Here is a 24,839-nt window from a genome sequence, read left to right as displayed (position 1 = left end):
TTCCATATTTAGTATTACAGTTCAACCTTGAATATCTTACATTCAGTAATCGGCATGCGACGTAGAAATCGTATTTACGTGCAATATAGATTACGCTTGTAATTTGAGTATTTTCTAGAGGTTTATATATAACCAGTAGATACGTACAATAGCCTTAAAGCTCCTTATATGAAGTGTATGTCTTATTATGTTTTTATCATTACTTTGTATCTATGAATTATATGGTATTTGATGTTAAAGTGAGTACATGGAATACAAGGAGGCCGGACGAATCGCGATACGTTACCGTGTTATACCGTGTTTACCTCTGTATTCTTGTGGTATGTACCTGAAGTCAACCATTGAAAATATTTCCTGAGACTGAGTGGGGAGATGTACGGACTAGCAATCACGGTGGATACAACAATACCATGATACAGATCATGCCGACCTACGCCGATCAGGCCTTATTTAGATAAAGAGTTTCAAGCCCAATCTCTCCCTTGATTCCATTTGACCTTTAATTCTGCTTTTTCTCTTCACGATCTTCCCTTACTGCTCAAAATGGCCGCTGCACAGCTCATTGACGGGCTGTCCGGTTTTGCATCCGGAAAAGGCCATATTCAGAAAACAGTGATTACCGGTCAAAAGGCTCTCTGGGGCAGGCGAGCCAATGTTTCGGGTTTTTCTAGCCTTCCTAGTATGCTGTTGATGATCGGGGCGCCTCTCCTCGTGCTACTGATCTCTGTGGCTCTCACCCACTATGATGGCTCAATCGCAAGAGTGCTTGATGACTTGTATTCTCATGGCGCCCTCCCATTTCTCATGCGATATTGTCCATCTTTGACCACGCAGGGCATAATAGCGTACATCTCCTGGCTGGTCTTTCAAGCATTGTTATACCAAGTCCTCCCAGGGAGAATTGTGTCCGGTCCACCCACTCCCGGGGGATATTCTTTGCCATATAAAGTCAATGGATTATGGTCCTGGTTTGCAAGCCTAGCTGTATTTATTGGCCTTGTCAAAGCAGGCAGGCTGGACCCGACCTTTGTCGCAGTGCATCAGGGTGAACTTATTATTATTGCCAACATATATGGATTCTTGATCACGGCTGCGTCGGTGGCAAAGTCCCATTTATTGACCCAGAACACGAGGGATATTCGATTTAGCGGTATGTAATGAGACGCATTATCTTCCACAACGGAGAGAGCATTGGTTAAAATTGATAGGATCCATCATTCACGATTTCCTATCTGGAGTGGAACTTAACCCGCGCCTGGGCAAGTACTGGGACTTGAAACTTTTTCAGATTGGACGTGTTGGTATGAACAGCTGGGTACTTGTGTAAGCTGCCTGCCTTACTTCAGACTTCGTCTACAGGCCCTAACTTGGAATCTATCAGTGACTTATCCTTTGCTGCTATGCAATACCAAAAACTTGGCTACCTCACAAATTCTATGATAGTAGTTAATTTGCTACATGCCTTGTATGTGGTCGACTTTTTCGTCAATGAGGACTGGTGAGTGTTTAACTAATATATAGTGACTTGGAACGATTGAATGATTTAACCTTTTCTTAGGTATCTAAGCACGATAGATATTGCCCTGGACCACTTCGGTTTCAACTTGGCATGGGGCTCCGCTGTCTGGCTCCCAGTTGTTTATACTACTCAAGCACACTATCTGGCTTATCACCCCGTACAGCTTTCCGGGTTACAATGCACACTACTTCTAGTAGCCGGAATTACAGGTTATGTGATATTCCGTACTGCAAATCATCAAAAGTACCGCACGCGCCAGTCAAACGGAACCAACTTGATCTGGGGCCGAAAACCTTCACTCATTCAAGCAACTTACCAAACAGCCGATGGCTCGTCGCATTCGTCTATGCTTCTACATTCCGGTACGTTTCCATTCAACCCGGTAATCCTTCAACTATAATGTGCTGATGAATACTCTGACAGGTTGGTGGGGATTGGTCCGTCATCCGAACTATATCGGAGATTTGATCTTCTCGTTTTGCACTTGTGCTGGATGTGGGTTTTCACATATAGTCCCTTGGACATATTTCTTCTTTATGGCTAGTCTGCTTATTCATCGGGCTTTGAGAGATGACGCCCGTTGCTCGTCAAAGTATGGTGATCGATGGAGTATCTATTGTAAGATTGTGCCGTGGAGGTTAATTCCGGGGATCTTTTGATGTATGAATATTGTCCCTGGAGGCTAACGGCCAGGTACTGGTCCTGGCCGCCCATTCCACTGGGAGTCCTCCCCTGGCTGGAATTGGCTCGCTGGCCTGAGTACCTGCCCGGGCAGAATCTGGCCGCAGTAGCCCTGCTGGGCTGCATGGGGCGTGGTTGATCAAAGTCGGCAGTGCAACTAAGTTAATGATTTGATGCGATCTGTCAACACGAGATCGAATGATTATATTGGTAATATTCGTTTTGTCTTATAGAAACACCATGTTTTGCTGGGCAATGTGTATAGACTTGGACAGAGCAAAATATCTAACATGATCATGATCTTTGTGGAGAACGAACTGAAGCCGACTTATGTTGCTATACGTTATCCTTCCTACATTTCGTTAATCTGATCTTTATTCGAGAGTAATTGACAGCAAGAAAGATTGATTGAGGTAGAAATAAACATTCTATCTATGATTAACTTCCGGGCAGACGAGTGTTTACACAAATATAAAACAACCGAACAGACACCAACTCCAACTCAAGCACCAGGCATCAAAACTAATCTCTTGGTCAAAGTGTCTTCGGATTCCCATGCAGACGCAACCTGACTCAGAGGAGCAGTGAAAATGGGGAATGGGATATGCATATGGGAAATCATCTACATAATTTCCGGCAGTTCCTTCCTCCAATCCTCCACCGTAAAACACCCAATTCCAGTGCCCAGAATGCAAAGAGGCCTATGGTTGATGAGATAAGTAGGCATCACGTGAAACATGTGCGGTCTGTTTGCGATATTCCCCACTTGGACGTACTGCAGGTTTTCCCCATACGCACTCTGAGCTGTCTGCAGAATGCCCGAAGCTGCAGGACCATTACCAATGTAGTCCAGTATGATATGGACCGGCCCCACACTCGGGGGGAGGGCAAAAGGCTCTCGAAGGACGACACGATCATCGAGCCCCTCCACGGCAGCGAGAGTTTCTTCATTGCGCGACATACCGATGATGCGAGTGGCACCCAGAGAGCACGCCACGATCGCCGCACACCTCCCACTAGCAGTCGTAGCCCCGATGATAAGCACCGTACGTCCCTGGCAGCCTCCAATGACACGGCATCGCAGGGTCATCCAGCTGCACGACACCGGATTTGCGAGTGCGGCTACCTTCACAGGGTCGTTTCGCTCGTCAAGCCTTATAGCATGTCTCAGGTCGACATTCGTGCGCTCGGAAAAAGAGTGCCGCAAGTTGGGTGATGAAGTACATATCGCCTGTGATCTCGTCTATTGCGACTCCGTCAACGCTTGGGTCGTAGGGTGATGGCGTCTTGAAAGCTGTAGAGTGAGCGCTGGCCGCTCGGCTTCGGACAACCCGTGTCACGCTCGTAGCGAGTACTATGAGCTGCAGCTGTGTGGGTGCCGGCGGCGGAAGATCTGGGATTGAGATGTACTGTGGTGGCTTGCCCCAGGAGGTCACGAGAGCGGCTTTCATCGCGTGGTCGGGGTCGACGAGGACTGGCGATTTTCGGTACAAATCATGGATGGATTTCAGGGCGAATGTTGCCTTGAGGGTGTCCTTGAAACGACCTCTCAATTTGCTTCGGTCTTGAGGGGGGATTTGGTCTCCCATTGGGATGACGTTGGCGTCGTTTCTGGGACGTAAGATTGAAGGTCTTTCTACCCAACGACTTCAGCTCTGGCTCGGAAGCTGTCAAAAGTGCAGATAATTTGATGAAGAAGAAGTTGTGCTTACCGATGGCTCCCCTTAGCACGGCACATCCTTGGATTTTATCTAACTCCGCTTGCTCGTATTCCAGGTAGCGACCCCCATTGCAGTAAGACACGAGGCAATAGAGGTCCTACAGGTCTCAGTATGAGGAACTTGTCGTATATCACCTTCTAGTGCCTCGTCGAGACTCACAACCACTATGTAAATATGGCGACACGCATCTTCCCAGCACTGGTCTTTAGAATGCAGCTGGCGTGGCTGAAGCCTATGCTGGTGAACCTATGACAGGCCATGAAGCCTTCTTTGAATTTTGCATTCGGGCCCCTGCATCTAACTGTCAGCATGACTCAAGGGTTTCAGTCCAAGAGGGCTCTGCAGACGGAAGGTACATGGAAAGTGGACGCTTGTCCATGACGCATCTTAATTTTCTTGGCCGATGGAAATGGTTTAGAGTGACCCGGAGTCATGTTTCATTTATCACACTCTGGATGTGGGAGGAAGAGCATTGAGCCTTCCGTATCAGGATTTCCATATTGACCGATTTGCTGTCCGCGTATGCTTTGTAGGCGATCTAGTCCCGGTTGACTTTGTCTAGAAGACTCTAGAACATTTCTCGGTTCTTTTCACATTCACCGTTGCCTGAATCAGGGGGAGGCTTTTCCTCGCTAGGTGAAAAATGACTCTCTCAGGGGCTGTTCTAGTGGTAGAATTGGCCTTCTGGGTTATGATAAGGGACATTAATCTGTCGACTTCTTGCAGTAGCAAGGCTTTCAACAGTCGCGGCGGGTCTGCCATTTCCATCGTGGCATTGCTCAGGTACCCATTAAGTGGACTTGGTACAGTCCTTAACTCAATCCAGACCATTCGGCGATGTTACTACAGTGAATGCCACGGAGAGTAAGACATGCTTCTGTCGGCCGAGTTGAATTGAATCTTTATGCATCCAGAGTTTCTAGAACTTAAGCGAGCCTGGGTTAAAGAGACTCGTGGTTTCGGATAGAAATCATTAATACACTCATTGCTTTTTTCCATGAAACTTTCTTTCGTAAGTACGAGTCGTTGACTTCTAGACCGCTTTTTAGAGGTTTGCGGTTGAGTCTGGCAACTGAAACAGTTGGGGAAGCCATTCTGGTTGGTATGAGGCGAAGTAGTTGTTTGTTTCGGAAGGATGGTGGAAGCGTTCTGCGTATTATGAAGTTGAACGGAGAGGTCCTTGCTAACGTTGCTCATCCAGCAAAGCTACGCGAAATGTCTAGACCTTCACCCAGAGAACCATTGTCACTGGTCAACCCAACCCCAGCATTATAAATACGAGAATAAGGCCACACAACCGGCAAAGGGACAATTCTAACGCATTATTAATCCTGCAGTTTTAGCCCCAAACCCTGATATAACTAGGACACTTCCAACCAATCACATCCCTGACCTGGGCCAACACCGTCTTGGCTAAATGATTCCGAAGTAACCTTTACTCCACTCAACAGACGCATAGCAGATGTAACAGAACTTGCTAGAGCAGCAGGGGATATGGAATGGATTATCAATCGTGTGATTAGCAATCATGAACATGGTACATAATATAAATATCTGTTCAATTTCGTTGGGATGCATGGCTACTTTTACCTTCCAGACAGACCCTAGCAGTGACCCAAGACATAATACGAGTATTAAAAATACTCCAAACCAAACATGACCCTCAAATACCTCATCACGGGCGCAACAGGCGGCCTAGGACGATACGTCCTAGACTACTTCGTGGCCAACAAACCACTGCACGAATTCGCCGCCGCATCGTCGAGAGAGTCAAACCGAAAGCAATTCGAGGATCGTGGCATTGCTTTCCGACAGGTTGATTATGATGATCCTGCTACGCTGGATAAGGCATTCCGGGATGTCGAGAATGTACTTTTTGTTAGTACTAATACGTTCGATAATGAGAAGCGTCGAAAGCAGCATCAGAATTTTGTTGATGCGGCGAGTAGGAATGGTGTGAAGCATGTATGGTCTTTCTTTCTTTTTATTTTATGGTATGTGATTACTTGTTTTGGACATGGCTAATTGGCTTGTAGGTGTGGTATACATCTCTCGCTTTTGGAGGATTCAAGTCCGATTCCCAGGCCGCGGTGCAGACGGCGCATTTAGAAACTGAAGAAATGCTTAGGAAGTAAGACAACCATGATTGATCACGCCAGACCCGACCGAAGCTAACAAAAAACCCCCAGATCCGGAGTAACTTACACTTCCATCCGAGAAGGTATTTACACAGAAGCCTTCCCAGTTCTCCTCAACTGGTATCCCGATTCAACCACAGTGCCTCTCCCATCCGACGGCCCAATGGCATTAACCCTACGCTCGGAGCTCGGCGAAGCGACAGCGCGATTGATGATCGCCGGAGGACATGAAAACGAGATCGTCCTGTTGACAGCCGAGGACACTATTCGGCCCTCGGAGGTCGTGGATATCATCAACCAAACGACAGGTCGGGAAGTTAAGTTTGAGCGTGCATCTCCCGAGGGGTATATCCGGATCTACGGTGAAAATGATCGGGGCGGGAAGCCCAAGGCTTTCTTTCAGCAGACTTTGACGTGGTATGAGGGGATCGAGAAGGGTGAGTTGGCTACGACGCATTCATTGATGAGGGAACTTTTGGGTAGGGAGCCGACGAAGCCTCGTGATGCGATTCAGGGCTTGTTGTTGGAAAACCCTAATTACACGTGGCATCAGAATTATGTGAATTGATGTATAAATGTAGTCAAGTTAATGTGATGCGGTTTCTGTGATTTAGCCTGGAATTGGTTATGGACTAAGTCGTCCTGAGACATTATTATTCATTCCCAGATGGAATATCTTTGCACGGGTTGTATTTGAGTAAAGCTAACGGCAGTACGATGATGGGAATGATATTTACTAGCAGAGCACCTGAAAGCAAAGGTCTGTCTTTTATGACAGGCCACATAAGTGGGCATCATTGCTCGGTGGCTATGCTTTCCATAATTGGTGAGCTATTTGTAAAAGAAGTCAACTTGGGCCTTCACGTCACATCGAAGTGAACCCCGATATGCAAGCAACATTATGGGGATCGATGTCGTTCGCTAAAAATGAACTATACTTTTATGCACCCCGCCTCGAGCCAACGGCAGAAGATAAATTATCATCTAATTTGGTGATAAAATAGTAACTCTATCTGCAAATTAAAATCTTATCAATCGTGGAAACTTACGACGCCCCGCCCATCGGAGGTCTCCGTGTGGGGAACTCGGTCTATCGATAGCCGGAGTTTGTATATCAACCCTCTTAGAATACCGGGCGAATAATTATGGATACCCACAAGAAATCAAGAATTTGTCATCATGCTCTACACTCACGCTACAATCATCACCGTCGACTCCAACCGACGCATCATCGAGGACGGTGCCATTCGCGTGGAAAATGACTTAATCGCGGATATCGGCAAGACCGCAGCCCTGAAAACCAAATACACCGACGATGAGGAGTACGACCTCACCGGCCGGATAATCATCCCAGGCCTCATCTCGACACACATGCACACGGCTCAGACACTGCTTCGTGGTGCTGCCGATGACCTCGAGTTGGTTTCTTGGCTATGCGAGCGAATCTGGGTGCTGCAGGGAAATTTCACGGCCGAGGACGGATATGCCGCAGCGCGGTTGAGTATTGGGGAAATGCTGAAGTCGGGCACGACCTGCTTCTTGGAGAGTATGGTGTGTAAATTTGACAAGTGCCACCGTCTTGGAATTGGTCTAATCAAGGCAGTTCGCGGACCGGTATGGATTTGATGGTCTGGCGCGAGCAGTCGAGGAAAGTGGCATCCGGGGCTGTTTGGGTAAGATTGTTATGGACATCGCAAAGTATGCCAAGGATGATGCCTGGGCTATGCATCCTGGACTGGTCGAAGATCGGGAGACATCATTGTTGGGTACGGTGAAGATGTGGGAGAAGTGGAATGGGAAGGCTAACGACCGCATTCGCGTATGGTTCGGGGCTCGCACTCCTGGAGGGTGAGCAATTCCCAGGAATCAGCATTGGAACTTCCATTGACAGGATAATAGAGTATCAGACACACTGTACCGCGAGATGACCAGTATATCCCGCGAAAAAGGCATCCCAATCACCATGCACTGTGCCGAGGTGCGCGCAGACCGAGAGTTCTTCTCATCTGTCAACCACACCCCCATGTCGTACTGTGACTCAGTCGGTCTACTCTCGCCCTCGACAGTGTTAGTACACATGGTCCATCTAGACGACGACGACATCAAGCGCCTTGCAGGATCAGGAACGCACGTCGCACATTGTCCGACCTCCAACGCCAAACTCGCGTCTGGAATCTGTCGCGTGCCGGACTTGCAGCGCGCCGGCGTTAATATCGGCCTCGGCACCGACGGCGCTCCCTGCAATAATACCTGCGATCTTCTGCAGGAGATGAAGCTAGCGGGGATCATACATAAGAGCTTATCCTATGACCCGACCGCCGTACCGGCCGAATCTGTTCTCGAGATGGCGACTATCAATGGCGCCCGTGCCTTGGGATTGGAGGAGAGGATCGGTAGTTTAGAGGTTGGCAAGAAGGCTGACTTTGTGGCTATTGACACTCGTCGGATTCACTTGCAGCCTTGGTTTAACCCTGTCAGTGCGGTTGTCTACACGGCTACCGGTAGGGATGTTGATATCGTGGTTGTGGACGGGAAGATGCTGGTGCGTAATGGAGAGCTGTTAACCATGGATGAAGAGGAGATCGTGCGCGAGGCGCAGAGAAGAAGTGAAGAGGTGGTCGCCAGAGCTGGCTTGAAAGATCGCGTCAAGGCTCGGTGGCCGGTAGAATGAGCAGTCTACTATATGGGACTACCTGGGTGATATGTATGTACCAAGCAAAGGACATTGAATCGTATTGTTGTCGCTTAAAATCCACTTCGACATATATGCAAGTCATATCCACTCATGCTTTCTTATTAAAATACAACGCCTGAGTGTTGCACCACCCAGTCAATCCAGTCACACCCCACTCAGAACCAATTCCACTCGACTTGTGTCCACCAAATGGTACATTAGGCTGCACCATAAAGTGTGTATTCACCCACACGTTACCGGCTTCAAGCTGGCGCGCAATTCGCTGACCGCGCTCGAAATCGTTAGTCCAGACCGATGCTCCGAGTCCATACTCGGTGTCGTTCGCGCGTGCGATCACGTCCGCCTCCTCGGACCACTTGAGAATGGGCAGAATAGGCGCGAAGGGCTCCTCCTGGACAACGCGCGAGTTCTCGGGTGGGTTGTCGACGATAGTGGGCGGGACGAAGAAGCCCTTCGAATCCGGGATAGAACCTCCCAAAACGGAGTTCAGCCCTTCGGATGCAATGTGCTCGATGAGGTTGCGGGCTTTGCCGAATTGCATGCTGTTCTGGAGGGGACCGAAGAAGACATCGGGCTCGGTGCCTTCGCCTAGCTTCAAGTTCTTCACAAAGGCGACAAGCTTGTCACGGAATTCATCGTAGATCTTCTCGTGCACATAAAGACGCTTGATCATCATGCAGATTTGACTGGAACACAGGAAGCTGAGAACACCGACCTGATAAAATTAGCCATAGTCGGTAAGATGGCGAAAAGACTATCTCTCTTACCTTCGGAATGATAGCATCGATGTCAACATCCTCACAGATAATGGAAGGGTCGTTGCCACCGAGTTCCAAAGTAACTCGCTTCAGCGTCTTGGCGCAACTGGCCATGACACGGCGACCGGTCAAACTAGAACCAGTGAAGCTGATCTTGTCGATACCTGGGTGCTCGGTGATCATTGGACCGAGGTCATCACCGCCGCTCAACACCTGCACCACACCTGGTGGGAAACAACGGGCAGCAAGCTCTCCGAGCTTCAGGTTGCAGTAAGGAGTGAAGGGCGACGGCTTAACAATGATGGTGTTACCAGTGTACACTGCAGGAATGATCTTTCCGACCGCCAACATGATGGGGAAGTTCCAGGGCACAATGGCACCTCCAACACCGATGGGAATGTGCCTCTGGATCACCTTGCGCTCTTCATTCTCCTCAATCACTGTCTCCGGGACCTCAATCTTAGGGATAGCTCGTGCCCAAATGACGGCGTTATCAACTTCACCAGATGCTTGGTCTAATGGCTTTCCTTGCTCCTGGGTCAGTAGCTTGGCCAGGGAATCCTTGTTCGCCTCGATAGCGTCAGCAAAAGCGCTCAGCGCCTTACGCCGCTCCTCCACTGATGTCCGGGACCATGACTTGAATGCCTGGCGAGCAGCGCTCACAGCCTTGTCCAGATCCGCGGCGGTCGAAACTGGGACCTCGGGGTTCGGTTGTTGATTAGCGGGGTTGATTCCATGGCGCGTTTCGGCGGTGGTGGTCAGTTCGTTATTAATAACGTTATAGAAGGTCTGTAGCTGAGTTAGAGAGAAGCATCACAGTAGTTCAGCGGCCAACGTTACAGTGATATCCAACGACATGATGAATTAATTTCGGACTAAGCCTCGTACAATTATTTTGAGTGCCGAGGGGTGGAGGGGTAACTGGGCACAACGGGCGACTCCGCACATTTTATATGGAGTCTAAGCCCCCCTAACATGTTACCAATAGTTCGACTATCTTAGTCTCCAGTCTGACAACAGGATGACACGAAGGCCAAGCAGGCCGTGCGTCGACGGTTTAGTAGTCTAGAGGTGGGGCACCCCACGAGACGGTTCAATAGTGGCTCTTTGGCAGATTACGTCGTAGACTGCAATAATCTTCGGTTGCATTTTTGCAGCATGGGTGGCATTCGTGATAGGTTGAAAGGTCAGTGGTGCAACTCTAATGCAGGCACTCCCCACGCACATTGCACATTGGGATTCTCCCGAGATATCTCCTTCAGCGTACATGAACACCACGCCACCATGACTCTATCTGAAGCTGCTGGCCATGTTTCTTGGCATTTTTCTGTTGAGGATGAAAACGGTTGCAATGTGGGGGCTCTGCCGCATTAACTAGAGTTGGGCTTTAACTACAGTTGGTATCTACTCCGGATTATGGCTTTCTGCGCCATGTGGAGTTCTTCAACTTCGAGTTCGTATTGCTCACCGCTAAGTTTCAGGCATCTCCAAAGCGTAATCTAGACCTAGTTGGATTTGGGGTCCATTTTAGAAAGATTACCTGGTAAAGTATTTATGCTAAGCGGCGGCTTTCCAAGATAACGTTTGAGGCTCTATATAAGGATAAGCCCCTCCATGTCTCACTATAAAACGCTTACCAGCACAAGTACAAGTCGGCCGAGAGGCTAGAGGATACATTTCTTCAGCTGGATACTGTATGCACCACAGTTCAACAAACTCCCAAAGTACCGAAATCCACTATAGAAAGTAGATTCAAATTAATTATATACCCTGCTCAGCGGAAAGCGATCCCGTATACTAATATCTTTAATAGATATTATAGCTGAAAAACCAATCTAGGGTGGTAAGGCTCAACCGCTATAGCCTAACCCCGACCCGAACCCAAGTCAAATCCCAGTCTGATTAATTTATATATCTCTGCGATAGAAAATAAAGTTCCAGTAACAAATACTGACAGAATATGTCACAGAAATGATAACGATCATGCAAGGTGACTGTACAGTATACCCTGTCCCAGGTGCATGGACATCCCGGTGGCCGAACGGCGTCTTCGGTGTCTATATCCGTCACCTTTCTAATGACGTACAGTGGCCCCGTTAGGAGGATTGATCATTGTATACAGAGAATCTTAGAGGTCCTCGGCTATAAATTAGTACTGTAGTCATTAGTAGGAAATCAAGAATCAGTCTTCTGTCTCTAGTATCTACTGCCTAGTGCTTTGCCCACGTATCCTTACCTAGTTGACAGGTCCTCTACCCTGACTAGTAGATATTCCTCTGACAGAATAGAAAAATAGTGATTAGATCTATTATATATATATTCAAAGTTATAAGAATTTATAGAAATTAAAAGAAAACTTTAAAAATATTATTAAAACTATTATAGTTTATTAAAAGACCAATGAAATATTAAAAATACTCTATTAATTATAAAAAAAAAATATAATCTTTTTTTAAAAAGTTTTAATATATTTTTAAATAATATAGTAATATTACTCTTTCTCTTTTATCTATAGAATTTTAAGATATAATAAAAATATTTTAAGCTACTATATATAGTATTAATAAGAATATTTTTATAAAAAAAAATTAAATAAATTTATTGAATTAAAAAAAAGAAAGTTAAAAAATTATTTAAAAATATAATATAAAATATCTACTAGTAGATTTTTCATAGATAAATAGAAAAAATAAATAGATAAATTACTATTAGCCTTCTTAGTTTTTTAAATTATTTTTTTAAAAAAGACTCTTTATTATTAAATTTCTACTACTTATTTAATAAATAAAATAGATTATAATTTATATAATGCCATAGCGGATGACTACAGTTTGATCTATCTGCAGTCGGTTTTAACTTTTTGAATCTTATGTTAAGGTATTGAGTGGTATGTTAATGGCTAAATGGAAAGGTGCCGGTAAAAATATGGTATATAATTAGATATAAGGATACGCCTTGCTTAAGTAGATAGGTCACGATAACTTAACAAGAGGATATATGAAGTGAATCACCGATACCCTGATAGTTTGCCTGGCACAATGTGGTCACGTGTATACATATTCCGAAGTTGTTGTATGGATCACTTTAGATAAGGTGTGGTTGAGATATTGGATCTTTAAATGTGACTGTTTAGTATGAGATACGGAGGTGGCCTGCTCGTTGGTGTGGCCCGCTCACCAGTGAAATACGTTATAAGGAGAGATGTTTTGTTTTTGTCTTATTAGTCGGCGAAAGATTTGGTGGGTGGTCGGATCCATCACTGATACAGAAAGCTCCACCCCCGGCATCCCGCATGCATTAATAACACAGGACTCCTCTGTCACCACACAGAGTTCTGGATATATAAGACTCTTGGTAGTCGGTTCTCAACTTCACAAGACTGATATATCCGTCACTGTACTTTCCTCGCCTTCTAAAATACTTTGTTTCAAATCATGCAGTATGTCTTACCCCTTCCTACTTTCTGATTCTCTCCCTGACACCAAAGCAGAGATCAGGCTTATTTCAACCTCGGTTCACACCAGCGTCCAATCACGACATCGTCTAAAGATGCTCAGCTGTGGTTCAACCGCGGTCTAGTATGGGCGTACTCCTTCAATGTCGGGGAAGCAGAACGATGTTTCGAGCGAGCTGTTAAATACGACACCGACTGCGCAATGGGCTTATGGGGTATTGCCTATTCTGCCGGCCCCAACTACAAGAAGGCATGGAGATACTTTGACCCTAAGGACCTCCGTGACTCGATTCAAAGAGCAAACGATGCTATCGCACGCGCTGCCGAGCTTTCTAATCAGGTCACTCCAGCCGAGAAAGCATTAGTAAAGGCAATTGCCGCCCGGTTCCCGCCAACGGACAATATTCCGAACGACCTGAGCCCCTATGATCGTGCTTACGCAGACGCCATGCGTCCTGTCTACCGGGAATTCGGAACCGATCCGGACATCGCAGCGCTTTTCGCCGATGCCTTAATGTGTATAACGCCCCGTGGTTTATGGGACCTGGATACCGGAGAGCCCACGGGTCCGCACACGCTCGAGGCCCGGAAAGTGATCGAGACGGGGCTAGCATCAACTGTTGGTCGTGCGCACCCAGCACTTTGTCACCTGCATATTCACATCATGGAAATGTCCCCTAACCCGGAACTTGCTTTACCGGCTGCTGATCGACTGCGTTATCTGGTCCCGGATGGATCGCATATGCTGCATATGCCGACACATATCGACGCTGCGGTTGGCGACTACCGCCGCGCTATTGACTCAAACAGCGAGGAGATCATGGCGGATGATAAGTATTTCGCGCAGGAAAGCGGCACAATCTCCTATATCGGGTATCGAGTGCACTATATTTGCGCAAAGCTCTATGCAGCAATGATGTGCGGTCGCTTTACAGACGCCATGGCAGCAGCTAAGAAGCTGGAGGAAGTTATTACGGACGATCTTCTTTCGATCGCCAGTCCTCCTGTGGCAGACTCCATTGAAAGCTTTCTCGGAAGCAAAGCCCATGTACTGATCCGCTTCGGCCGGTGGGAGGAGATCTTGCGCCTTGAACTTCCGGCCAATCGTCAGCTCAAGAGCGCAACGACGGCAATTATACTGTATTCCCGCGGCCTGGCATACAGTGCGCTCGGACGAATCGAAGAGGCAGAAACTACACAGCGAGAATTCGAACTCGCGCGCGCGGCTGTCCCAAAATCTCGTTTGAACAGTATCCCCTGCAGGCAAGTTGACGTCCTCCAAGTGTCATCCGCAATGTTACACGGCGAGTTGGAATACCGCAAAGGAAATCATGAAATCGCCTTCACTTCTTTGCGAGAGGCCATCCGGCGCGAAGATGCACTGCCGTATTCAGATCCTCCGCCTTGGATGCAGCCTGTCCGGCATGCACTGGGCGGCTTACTTCTGGAGCAGAACCGGGTAGAGGAAGCTGAAGTGTTGTTCAGGGAGGATCTTGGATTCGCAGAGGAATTTCCTCGGCGCAGAGCAAAGCTCAATAATGTATGGGGCCTCCATGGATTGCGTGAATGTTTGGTGCGTTTGGGTAAGACGAAAGACCTTGCTTTTGTCGAGCCTGCGCATGCGATTGCGGTTGCGTCCGCCGATGTTCCGATCACCGCTTCATGTTATTGTCGGTTATCCGCGGTGAACGTGACACGTTGTTGCTCAGCAAAGTCCGGATGTTGCGAATAGATGTATTTTGTGTCCTTGAATGATGTACTCCCAATAGGTAGGAAAAAAAGAAAAAAGAAAAAGAAAAAAGAGAAAAGAAAATTGAGTGTGCATGTTATCTATCAGTCTAGAGTGTACCAACCAAAATACATTTCGTTTGAGGAGATACCAGAACTTGATATCCTTTCCAATTCACTCGCCTCTGGGACAATGACGCCTAAACTTTACATCGTGCAAATATTCCTAGACATCAGTCACTGAGGTCTTTATATACTAGCTGCAAGACATGATGTGTCAATAGCGGTTCGTATGCGAACTTCAAATTCTGGAGGCCTTAGGGCGGAGGGTGATCTGGTCATTGTTGGTCCTGAGGCTTGCGCTATGAAGCTCTCTTGAGTTAAGCCAGGACTCACCATTCCAACTTGTTCTTGATCGCAAGGGTCAGGAAATTGCATGTTGACTGCGCCAGATTTGCTATATCTCTGTCTCCTTCTCTTTTCTCCCTCGCGCATTAGGGAACAACCCCTTTATGCGGCACGCAGTCTGGAAATGTTTTTAGCCGAACGTAATGGCACACAATAGACGGCTACCCCAGAATTGTCTCTCAATCAATAAGCAATCCAGGCAACTGCAGTGTGTTTGTCATCCTCATCGAAGCTTGAGCGGGATACCGGTTGAGTGTTCTAGTTTGGAACCAAGTGGGGGGATGAAACGCTCCACTTAGTAATCGGACAGTGGCCAAATAGTTGACTATCCATAGTTGAAAGTTAGTCAGCCAGAGCTCGCACACATACGGACAGTACATACGCTTGGTGGTAACGATAAGATAATCCCGTAAGTGCTGTGACGATGATGTCTGGGATGGTGACTAAAACTTATATTGACGTCAACGAGCGCACTAGAAACGACATGAGATGATTTTCGGGGGTGTTAACACTGCCTCGCCATCACCATGTCGCCTAGCACATACTCCTGCAATATCCCAGGATGTGGCGCAACGTATCTTCGCAAAGAGCATCTAAATCGACATAGCGCGCAGAGCCACCAGGATGCTAGTCGCTTCTCGTGTCCACACTGCCCTAGTACTTTGGCAAGGAGGCACGTCCTATGAATGGTCCATTTTTAGCTTAGATGATGAATTGGAAAACTGATCATGAAACTATAGCGAGCCGGCATATTAAGAACTTCCATCAAAAATATGAATTGCCGGAGTCACGAGTCCGGAAAGCCTGCAACGCCTGTCGCACTCGAAAGGAACGTTGTGATGGGAAGTCTCCATGCAGCTCGTGTGAGAGACGGGGAATATATTGCTCTCTTTCTCCTGATTCGGCGGCTCAGACCATGATCCAGACAAATACTCTAACACCCGCTGCGGTCATCATGGACACAAAGGACGCTGAAACTAGTATAACCGGGCCTGTCATTCAAAAGTATATTGATATCTACTTTAGAGACTTCCATCCTCATTGGCCATTCCTACACCCCAGTACATTTGATGCATCAAGGGAGCCATTCATTCTTGTTCAATCCGTTGTTATGATCGGGATGTGGATCACCGGTCATCTAGCAAAGCGGGATGTTGCACTAGAACTCCATTGCCGTCTGAGTGACGCGGTTCGAATGCAAGCGGTAAATCGACAAAACCTATTCTATCCTTTAGGGACTGATCTTGTTGCTAATACTGAGGTCATTACAACAGGAATCCTGGTCTATTCCTACATCAGGCTCGCAGCAAAATACTCGTGCTCTATGGCCCATGGCGACCTACCAGAGTATACTTCTCCAGATCATCATGGCATTGTTTCTCGCGAAAGGAAACAGCAGCACCGATATAAGTCTACGGCACCAACTCAGTGCAGACGACTCGTACACCCTGGTGACTCTGGTCTGCACCTGCCGAGCATCAGGCATGTTTCATTATCCGAAGATGATTGAACAGCACAGCCCAGCAACACCATTGGCAATGATTTGGGTCAACGTGGAAGAAATCAAACGGTTCGGATTGGCGCTTTATAAAGTCTGTCGATTGAGTAACTTGGCTGTTACGGCGAAAAGGAGTGGCAACACACGACAGGACCTGCTAGGCCTGGCAGACCTAAACTTTTGTATACCAGACAGCGACCGAATTTGGGGGGCTCCAGCGGTGATGGACGAGCAAGACCGCCAACTACTGATTGCGCTAGTGGAGCGGCGAGACAATTCAGACCAGAAGGCGTGGATCTCTAATGCGACGCGGATACTCTGTGATGATCAGGTTGATTTTGAATGGGCCTAGAATGCTCGAGAATATTCATTGGCATAGTAGATTTCAAATCCTCTTGAGCAGTGTCGATTACAATTTAAGGTAAATTAGAAAGCTATCAAATTCACAAATACAAGTGGGATGTCCGAGATGTGGTTAAGAGGGATGCCGGTGGATCTCGATTCATTGCCATCTCCGTCCTCACTTCGTCGAGGTGGGATGGTCCGTCTTTTGATGTAACCGAGCGGTTACCCGACTTGCGACATAATGGAGCCTAAAGACCACGAACAGACATATAAACCCGTCGCAAACCTACCGTAACCACTTTCTCTACTCCTGTTTCACGCGCTTATTTTATCCTTGACTGCCAGCATTCGGTTATTCACCATGGCTCCTCAATCCAAGTCGAGTTTCACCATCACCCACCTCACCACCGCAACCGCGATCCTCAACATTGACGGAATCAACTTTCTGACTGATCCTTACTTCGGCGCTGAGGAAGGTACAGCATACGACGAAACTGCTGAATTGATCAATGCAGACCTCTCTCCTTTGGGCCTCACCTCCCCTCCGCCTCCGCCTCATCTCGTCAACCGAAAGGGCCCATCTGTCCGACTGCACGACCTGCCCCCAATCGACGCAGTGCTCCTCAGCCACGAAGACCATATCGATAACCTCGACCCAGAGGGCCGCAAGCTGCTTGATGGCCGCCGAGTCTTCACCACCATGGACGGGGCAAAGAATCTTTCTCCTCGTCCTGGAGTCATCGGCCTTCGCCCATGGCAAACTGTCACCTCCGTCATTGGCGGCAAGGAGTTTCGTATCACCGGTACGCCCTGCAAGCACTTTCCTGTTGGTGAGGTAACGGGTTTTGTTCTGGAAACGGATTCGTTCGGCAATAATGCTGAATCTGGGATGCCTAATGCGATCTACTTCTCGGGAGACACCGTCTACATTGACGAGTTACAAGAGATCGGGAAGAGATGGCATATCACGGCGTCCCTGTTCAATCTAGGGAATGCGACATTTACCTTTCCAGTTGGGACCTTCCAGATCACGATGGATGGGAAGCAGGCTGTTCGATTGATGCGGGACATTGGGACTGAGGTCATGATTCCAATTCACTTCGAGTCATGGGACCACTTCCAGGAGGATCGGGAGGGTCTGGAGAAGGTTTTTACTGAGGAGGGTGTTATTGATCAGATTCGCTGGACTGAACCAGGTGTTCCGAAGAGGATCTATTAGCTAACACATGCGTTTACGCTCAAACTAGCCGAGGGTCAGGCGGAAATGCTCGGATGACGATGGGTACTTATGGTTGCTATTACTGCTATCAGGCTCTATACTTTGTACGTCAAGGGGAAGACGAACAAATCGGTGGTTATTCTCGGAAATGGAGGCTCTGGTTGATAATAAAACCATATTGTTCTCACTCAACGACTTTTGACTTCCAACATATTGGGTTGTATCAGTAGTCATAGCGCCATGGATGAATGTTTTCTTGTTCCTGTCCCATATTCATTCCTTTTAGCAGTCGAACGGGACCTCGTCCAAAGTTCTATTTTTAACAAGGTGCAATCTTACCTCATATTCTCTGTCATCGGCATCAGTGCGGTTTTCAGATATAGGAATGTACCCATAGCTCGAAATGAGAGAACTCGAGGCTAATATATTCGAGCATCCCAATAGCAAATGCTTATGCACCAGCTTCCCTCTTCGACTTCCTCCATCTCAATAGACCAGGAAACCTCGTTCCCACGAAATTCTGGGCTTGTATACCTAGACTTCCCATGGAATGCTTCCTTCAAGCTTCCATTGTTGCTTTTACTTAGTAATCCTTCCAAACAACAAGAAGCGCACCAATGGCGATAATATATGTTGCGATGGCAAGAGCAACAAAGGTGATAATGAACGGTGTCTGTGAAGCAGAGGAATCATCGTTAGGGTCAAAAGAGATGCATTTCAAAGAACGACTAGACGAATTAGCAAAGGCTGACAAGAATCCAAAGACTAGGGATGAGGCACCGTTACAAAGTCCTTTGGAAGATAAAACACGGTGACAACGGAGAAGACAAGGATGTATCGGTTTTGTCGACAGCTGTTCTTAGCTAACTTGGTGCCCTTCGAGGCGTCCTTGGCAGATATTGCGTTGAAAAGCTGGAATCGAGATCACTATCCAGGGCGTTTCTGAGGGCTAGGTGTAGTAGATACTATAGGTAGGAGAAACGTACGCCATCTCGGAGACCTTTCACCTCTTCAATCTTCCGCTCAATCCGATCGAGTAATGGCTGAAAGTACTTTTTACTGTTGGCAAGGACATCGTCGCAAAGTGCTTTGAAGGAATCTAACGCCTCATTTGATGCATCCGGTGGCCCTGAGAGTTCCATCTGGTTATTCTCGCAGATTCCTGCAATCCCATAGTGTTCCCTTGATCCAATCAGTACACATATGCAGCGTCTGTACAGATGTAATGTACTGGTCGGATTCAAAAAGTTGTGGTCGTCAAACATCAGACTCTGCCGTTTTCACGAGTCATCTGGGCGAGCTACGGTACGGAATTATTAGCCTTGTTTGTTGTATAAACGGGTAGGTATGACATGCGCTAATAGTACAACTAGTATTCAACATGAAATTCAGCCGATCTAGAGTCAAATCCCATTGCGCTGCAGCCCACTCTAGTGTCGCAGAGATGTAAAGAATTGACACTGCAGCGCCCATCAGTATGCCGCTCCCCAAAGTGTGTTTGCCGATATTGATCGATGTCGGCGGCTCTGCAGCATCGTCTGCATCTCCGGCCGGGCGCATTCTGGATATAATTTATTGGACGATGGGAATAGAGCAAGCGGATTGAAGGGAGTTCTAAGTGAGAACGTGAGTGGCGGCCGTCTGACAGGCTTTTACGACTCCCCATCCGCCAAGAGCAAACATGCCGTAGCCTTATTGGAGAGCGCATTGCAGTCTGTACTACCACAAAAGGCTCAGCTTGATACCGAGAGGGTTTCAGTGGTCGTTGTTTGGGTCGCTGGTGGTGCGGAATTAAGGCGGGGGTGCCGTCACTTTGTTTGAAGAGGAAGCTACCTTGCCTTGCCCCGGGGACATCTGATGATAATTCTGGAGGAAGGTACTGTCAAAACAGCCTTGAAAATACTAGAAATACAATTTCAACTGCATGTGTTCAGCAGGCAACGAGAGTCCGTAGTAACGAGAGATTGTTAAGAGTGGTACCAAACTGTGTCCCTTTGCCACTATGAGACTAGCCTATATACACAGAAAGTAAATAAAGTACACAAGTCCACAATCCCTACTTTAAATGCGAATTAGGAGCTATAGCGCCTATATTTATAGCCGAGACGACGTCCTTGGGATACGTCAAAATTATGTAGACCGCTCAAATTACGGAGTGAAGAAATGACTTTGTCACATGACCCAGATCCGATCCTTATACTCTGTAGCTCGATGGACTCTATTGAATCCTTAAATTCCTCAATGAGATTGAGAATACCATGGGAAGAGATACTCACATTGGCCAGGAACAGATATTGTAGGCGAACTCCGGGGCCAAGTTTCAGAGAATCAAGGCTAAGGTCATTTGTGCCACTGATCGATAGGGAAGTCAGGCTGATAGAAAGCTCAATGATCCTCAATATATGAGTGGCATGGGCATTCTGGTTGGTTTGCGCGTAGATATGCAATCCAAGATGACGAAGAAGCTTGAGGGTTTGTCCAATGGGGATCGGAAGGGTGCTATGACGGCCAGCAAACAGTGGGGCAAAATCATTTGCCATTGGGAGTTGGAGTTCAAGTTCGGTCAAGTGCCGGGGAGGCATATAACACAACAATCTCAAGACGGTGTCAATTGATGACTTGAGGATTTCATGAGGTAAGCACATCAATGGTGGACCACAGAAGTTGAGAGATTTGAGATTGGGAAGTCGATTCAAGCAATACGACAACAACGCTGTAAGATCCTCAGCGTATGACATCGCCTCCTCTGTCTTGTATGAAAGCGGGCCATATCCGACGTCAACTTGAAGTACATATTGGGTATATGGACTGTTGCAAATGTTCACAAGCCTTGCTAGAGCTGGCAAAGTTATGTTTTGGCAAAACAGGCCGGCTATCGCCACAACGTGTCGGAAGAGAGCAGGCGAAGCGCTTTGACAGAAGCTTTTGTTGACCAGACGGAGTTTCTTTAAATCGTCTCGGTTGATAGCGCTTGCTCTTTGGAAACCTCCCCTCGTCGATATATTCGCAGTAGGTTGGGAAGGAATGATCTCGGCATAGAGCGTGATCTGCAGAATAAAGGTTAGTGATGATACAGAATCGGACTGGTATCAATTGTACAAGTTGGATTATCTCGAATGGAAAATGCATATTAAATAACCATGGCAGCTGTCAGCCACGAGTCACAGTGCCTGGGTTAGAATGTAAAGGTAAATAGATACGATCATGTCGACACTATGATCCAGAGCTGGATTAACTAGCATATATTACCTAGCAAAGGACATAGAGATTGCTACCTGTTGTTTGGGTGATCACTCATATTCAGTTGCTATCGGCATCCCTCTTGGCAATTGTCTGAACCGGTATCCCTCCTGGACAATTACTAACTGGCTTGAACCGGCATCCCTCTTCACATTTACTAATTGGTTTGGTTATTATTCACCCTTATGCGGCCATTGGTCACTCTGGGCAGCTTTAGTGGTTCGCAAATCTGACCCACAGGTATCCCTGGAAGATGATTGTTTACAAAAAAAGGCACCACTTAGAAGAACCACCTGAATCAAAGTCCACATCGAATGAGGAGTATACTCCATACGTCTCCACCGCTCCCAAGGTGTTCATGGTTATGTAGAAGTGTGATTCTCCGCGAGGACTAGTCATCCGCATGCTAAGAATCCTCGAGGGGCGCTTATTATGTTGCACAACATGGCGCTTCACAGGGAGAAATTTCCCATAAGGCCGAAACTTTCACAGGGTACACAGGAATCGTAAAAGTGTGATTCACCATGGGAAAGCATGGCCCGCTTCCAGGGATTTGCACAGTGAAAATTATTATGATCAAAAAGCGGAAGAGGTATTAGAGTATTGATATAATCCTGTTTTTAATAGCAAGAGCTATTATAAGTATAAAGATAGGGTGCAGATCGATGACAGCTATAGAGAAATATAGAGAAGAAATATATAAATTAGAGATAAACTTACCGAACGTTGCTATACTTAAATCTAAGTATATTAAAAAGATCTGTTTTAATAGACATTGAAGTTTATTAAACAAGGCCCTAGACATAGCTTTTAATTTAATTTTATTAATTAAACTAATGTTCTATTTAGTAACTTAGATATAGTATAATACTAGAAATCCAGAATATAAAGATAGTATTTGACAATATCATTTAAATTGTACGTTATAATGAGCGTAGGGACTAAATCAATGGAACTCAAAACGGCAACAAAAAACACGAGATAAGCATTCTTAACACACCGCAGGGGGAGTCTAAGAATTCCCTTCAAGGATACTCTTCGCGCTTTTGATGGCGAAGCACATTGCTGTCAAGGTAGGGTTGGACCCATTGGCACCAGGGATCACATTCAACCCACCCACGTACAGGTTGTGGATACCCCAGATCTTGGAGTTCTCATCGCAGCACGAGGTCTCTTTGGGATCAGGGTCACACTCTTTCTCCTTCTTCTGAGCTCTAGTGGTACCACAGACGTGCAGTGCAAGGCCAGGAGCTAGAAATTGAGGCTCCGACCCTGGGAGGTAGCCACCCAGAGCACCAGCGGCCTCTTCCATATCTTTCATCATCTGGTGCGACCGTTTGCGATCCTCATCGTTCAGCTTGTAGCGGAAGGTGGGCTGGGGCATGCCGTACGCATCCCTGATGTCGGTTTCAAAGGTCACATAGTTCTTCCAGTCCGGCTCAACCGTTCCGAAGAATCGGAGGTCAACAATGGTCCGCTTATCAATGGCTGGGGGTGCTGCGCCATAGGAGAAGGCATCGCGATGGATTTGGGTATGCCACGGATGGTGATAGTCCAAGGGTAGAGTAACCTGAGGGTCCAAATCATCGAACGGGAAGGGAATAGGGTCATTAAACCTTTTCATATGTTTCTGGACCCTTTCCTTCCACCCTTCCTTGAGCTTCTCCCACTTTTTGCGTTTCACCCCATCGCTTTGATAAGGGTTCTTTTTTGGATTAGCCACTGCCTCAATCCATTCTTTTTTCAGAACAATTTGGCAGAAGCACATGCTTTGCTCTGTCAGATAGCGTCCCTAACAGACTGTCAATTGATACACCACAAACAGTCGCGGCATATAACTCACTAGAGCAGGAAGCTTGAGATACTCCGGAATATCCGGCGGAGGTGCGATGCCTTCCTCGTCGTCTTCTAATGGTATTTGGGTTCTGGGATCCCTGTTGGGCTTTGTCGGCACGAAGTCCGAATTAAAAAGTAGCTGGGGTGTAAGTATAGGCCCCCCGCAAGCGATAAATACTTTCGCCTTAACTGTAATCAGTTCATCTGTGGCGAGTTTGCGGATTTTAGCCTTGGTGACCTGTGGCCCGTTATCTGTTTCCTCGACTACAAACTTCTCACAGTGGTGCTCGGGCCATAGTGTAAATTTATCCTTACAGTTCATCGCGTCAAGGATAGTTGACGAGGATGACCAAGTGATGTAGGCCGTACTGCCATTCTTCTTTGCAGCCAAAGGTAGCGGTTCGGCTGATCGCTTCCCGTACTCGTCATTCAGAATCTCCATGACCAATTCTTGCCGGATCGAGTCATTCAGCACAGTCTTGCTGGTTCCGATCAACTTTTCTGCCTCCTTGTACAGGCTATCCCATTCGTCACCACTGAATATATCGCTGCGTTCAACCTTCTCTTTCTGTCGGGGAGTCGCACAAGTCCAGCTTGTCCAGGTCAGGATAACTGAAAATGATAAGAATAGGCTCGGGGCCATGCTTACTGGGTAGACATGCCGCCCACATTACGTGCCACACCATTGGCATCCAGGTTTACGTTTGGATCCTGGCGGGGATTCTGTCCGTTGAAAATTTGGCCGTTCCTTGTTTAGTGTTAGTGGTAGAGGAACCGTTGTAGACTTCACAGAGACGAACGCTTTCCAGGAGATCGGAGCCAGTGTAGGAACGGCGGCTTTGTTGGTCGGTACAGACGTGTAGTGTAGACTTCCCTGAAAGAGGAGAAGATCGAAAGTTAGAGAAATACACTCAAAGGTGCTAATTCTTGAGCTGATTACCTTAATGACACTGGGTACCGGAAAAAAATTAGCATCCACTCAATTCTTGTTCCACAGAAGTACACTTACTGCACAAAGGCATCGATATCTTTCTGGTAGTTGATAGCATTCTTCTTATGCTCTCCAGCAATCTTACTTTCCCTTTAGCAGAATTAGCATTTTTTATTCCACCGGTCGCTTGGCTTAATAGACTTCGCTCCCGTGAACGACTTACTGGGTGCCAGTCTCAACCATGAGGACAACCTTGCCGGCGTCAGCTAGAATCTTGGCATAGGTGGCGCCGATGGGGCCGGACCCCACGACTAAGGTACGTTAATCGAGGATTGACACGCGAGTACATGATGGGCACCTTACTCAGAGCATCGTACTCCGTATCGACCATTGTGTCGATGATAGTGGGCTGAGAGTGCCACTGCAAGGGAAAAGACGAGAGTGCTTGATTTGCTCATTCGAAAGGGTCTTGGGCGGATTAATATAGCTTGTTATAGGACTGTCCACCGGATGAATGCGGTGGTGAGGGTCTTCGTTGATGTCAAGACTTTTGCAAGTCGTCTAGCTGATCGACGAAAGGTTCCACGTAACAAGAGCTTACGACGATAGCGTAGAGCAGAGTAACTCACGATCCATTCCTCTCCCTATCCTTGGCTTAGAAACCGGGT

At 47.1% G+C, this 24,839-nt stretch overlaps 11 protein-coding genes across 11 annotated transcripts; 7 read left to right on the top strand and 4 right to left on the bottom strand.

The window, feature by feature from the left end:
- The first annotated feature begins 367 nt into the window (after positions 1-367).
- On the top strand, positions 368-2,491 carry F9C07_1730074 (sterol reductase/lamin B receptor). Its single transcript, XM_071508347.1, has 5 exons — positions 368-1,150; positions 1,209-1,323; positions 1,382-1,498; positions 1,559-1,881; positions 1,943-2,491. The coding sequence occupies exons 1-5, from the start codon at positions 544-546 to the stop codon at positions 2,176-2,178; spliced, it is 1,398 nt and encodes a 465-aa protein (XP_071367631.1). The 5' UTR covers positions 368-543; the 3' UTR covers positions 2,179-2,491.
- A 331-nt stretch (positions 2,492-2,822) lies between these two features.
- Positions 2,823-3,789, bottom strand: F9C07_2109042 (uncharacterized protein; the record flags this gene model as incomplete). The annotated part of the gene is made up of 2 exons (XM_041287003.1): positions 2,823-3,354; positions 3,425-3,789. 2 exons carry the CDS (start codon positions 3,787-3,789, stop codon positions 2,823-2,825), a joined length of 897 nt encoding a protein of 298 aa, XP_041149640.1.
- A 1,686-nt stretch (positions 3,790-5,475) lies between these two features.
- F9C07_2246455 (putative nucleoside-diphosphate-sugar epimerase) lies at positions 5,476-7,208 on the top strand. The gene is made up of 3 exons (XM_041294318.2): positions 5,476-5,886; positions 5,958-6,052; positions 6,111-7,208. Exons 1-3 carry the CDS (start codon positions 5,578-5,580, stop codon positions 6,625-6,627), a joined length of 921 nt encoding a protein of 306 aa, XP_041149641.1. The 5' UTR covers positions 5,476-5,577; the 3' UTR covers positions 6,628-7,208.
- Positions 7,209-8,787, top strand: F9C07_2285769 (atrazine chlorohydrolase/guanine deaminase). The gene is made up of 3 exons (XM_041294319.2): positions 7,209-7,610; positions 7,663-7,907; positions 7,959-8,787. Exons 1-3 carry the CDS (start codon positions 7,239-7,241, stop codon positions 8,728-8,730), a joined length of 1,389 nt encoding a protein of 462 aa, XP_041149642.1. The 5' UTR covers positions 7,209-7,238; the 3' UTR covers positions 8,731-8,787.
- Positions 8,788-11,767, bottom strand: F9C07_2285768 (aldehyde dehydrogenase). Its single transcript, XM_041294310.2, has 3 exons — positions 10,353-11,767; positions 9,522-10,301; positions 8,788-9,469 (listed from the first exon to the last, which is right to left on the bottom strand). Exons 1-3 carry the CDS (start codon positions 10,368-10,370, stop codon positions 8,843-8,845), a joined length of 1,425 nt encoding a protein of 474 aa, XP_041149643.1. The 5' UTR covers positions 10,371-11,767; the 3' UTR covers positions 8,788-8,842.
- A 1,179-nt stretch (positions 11,768-12,946) lies between these two features.
- F9C07_7995 (uncharacterized protein) lies at positions 12,947-14,698 on the top strand (the record flags this gene model as incomplete). Its single annotated transcript, XM_041286993.1, has 2 exons — positions 12,947-12,951; positions 13,003-14,698. 2 exons carry the CDS (start codon positions 12,947-12,949, stop codon positions 14,696-14,698), a joined length of 1,701 nt encoding a protein of 566 aa, XP_041149644.1.
- Positions 14,699-14,820: 122 nt separating this feature from the next.
- On the top strand, positions 14,821-16,952 carry F9C07_2260510 (C2H2 type zinc finger domain protein; the record flags this gene model as incomplete). Its single annotated transcript, XM_041294320.2, has 3 exons — positions 14,821-15,779; positions 15,809-16,306; positions 16,377-16,952. The coding sequence occupies exons 1-3, from the start codon at positions 15,630-15,632 to the stop codon at positions 16,950-16,952; spliced, it is 1,224 nt and encodes a 407-aa protein (XP_041149645.2). The 5' UTR covers positions 14,821-15,629.
- A 354-nt stretch (positions 16,953-17,306) lies between these two features.
- On the top strand, positions 17,307-18,164 carry F9C07_7993 (putative Zn2+ dependent hydrolase; the record flags this gene model as incomplete). The annotated part of the gene is made up of 1 exon (XM_041286994.1): positions 17,307-18,164. One exon carries the CDS (start codon positions 17,307-17,309, stop codon positions 18,162-18,164), a length of 858 nt encoding a protein of 285 aa, XP_041149646.1.
- Positions 18,165-18,929: 765 nt separating this feature from the next.
- F9C07_2235171 (uncharacterized protein) lies at positions 18,930-19,724 on the bottom strand (the record flags this gene model as incomplete). Its single annotated transcript, XM_071509965.1, has 3 exons — positions 18,930-19,076; positions 19,151-19,346; positions 19,594-19,724. 3 exons carry the CDS (start codon positions 19,722-19,724, stop codon positions 18,930-18,932), a joined length of 474 nt encoding a protein of 157 aa, XP_071367630.1.
- An 842-nt stretch (positions 19,725-20,566) lies between these two features.
- Positions 20,567-20,928, top strand: F9C07_2285764 (uncharacterized protein; the record flags this gene model as incomplete). The annotated part of the gene is made up of 1 exon (XM_071510780.1): positions 20,567-20,928. The coding sequence occupies one exon, from the start codon at positions 20,567-20,569 to the stop codon at positions 20,777-20,779; it is 213 nt and encodes a 70-aa protein (XP_071367629.1). The 3' UTR covers positions 20,780-20,928.
- A 1,353-nt stretch (positions 20,929-22,281) lies between these two features.
- F9C07_2167177 (putative pyranose 2-oxidase) lies at positions 22,282-24,837 on the bottom strand. Its single transcript, XM_071509333.1, has 8 exons — positions 24,535-24,837; positions 24,395-24,482; positions 24,250-24,321; positions 24,181-24,190; positions 24,041-24,114; positions 23,890-23,988; positions 23,248-23,833; positions 22,282-23,196 (listed from the first exon to the last, which is right to left on the bottom strand). Exons 1-8 carry the CDS (start codon positions 24,560-24,562, stop codon positions 22,417-22,419), a joined length of 1,737 nt encoding a protein of 578 aa, XP_071367628.1. The 5' UTR covers positions 24,563-24,837; the 3' UTR covers positions 22,282-22,416.
- Positions 24,838-24,839: the final 2 nt, after the last annotated feature.

This window comes from Aspergillus flavus, chromosome 6 (assembly GCF_009017415.1).
Source record: "Aspergillus flavus chromosome 6, complete sequence".
NCBI classification, from domain to species: Eukaryota; Fungi; Ascomycota; class Eurotiomycetes; order Eurotiales; family Aspergillaceae; genus Aspergillus; species Aspergillus flavus.
Note: the sequence above shows the minus strand (reverse complement) of the source record. Positions and strands in the feature narration are given on the sequence as shown.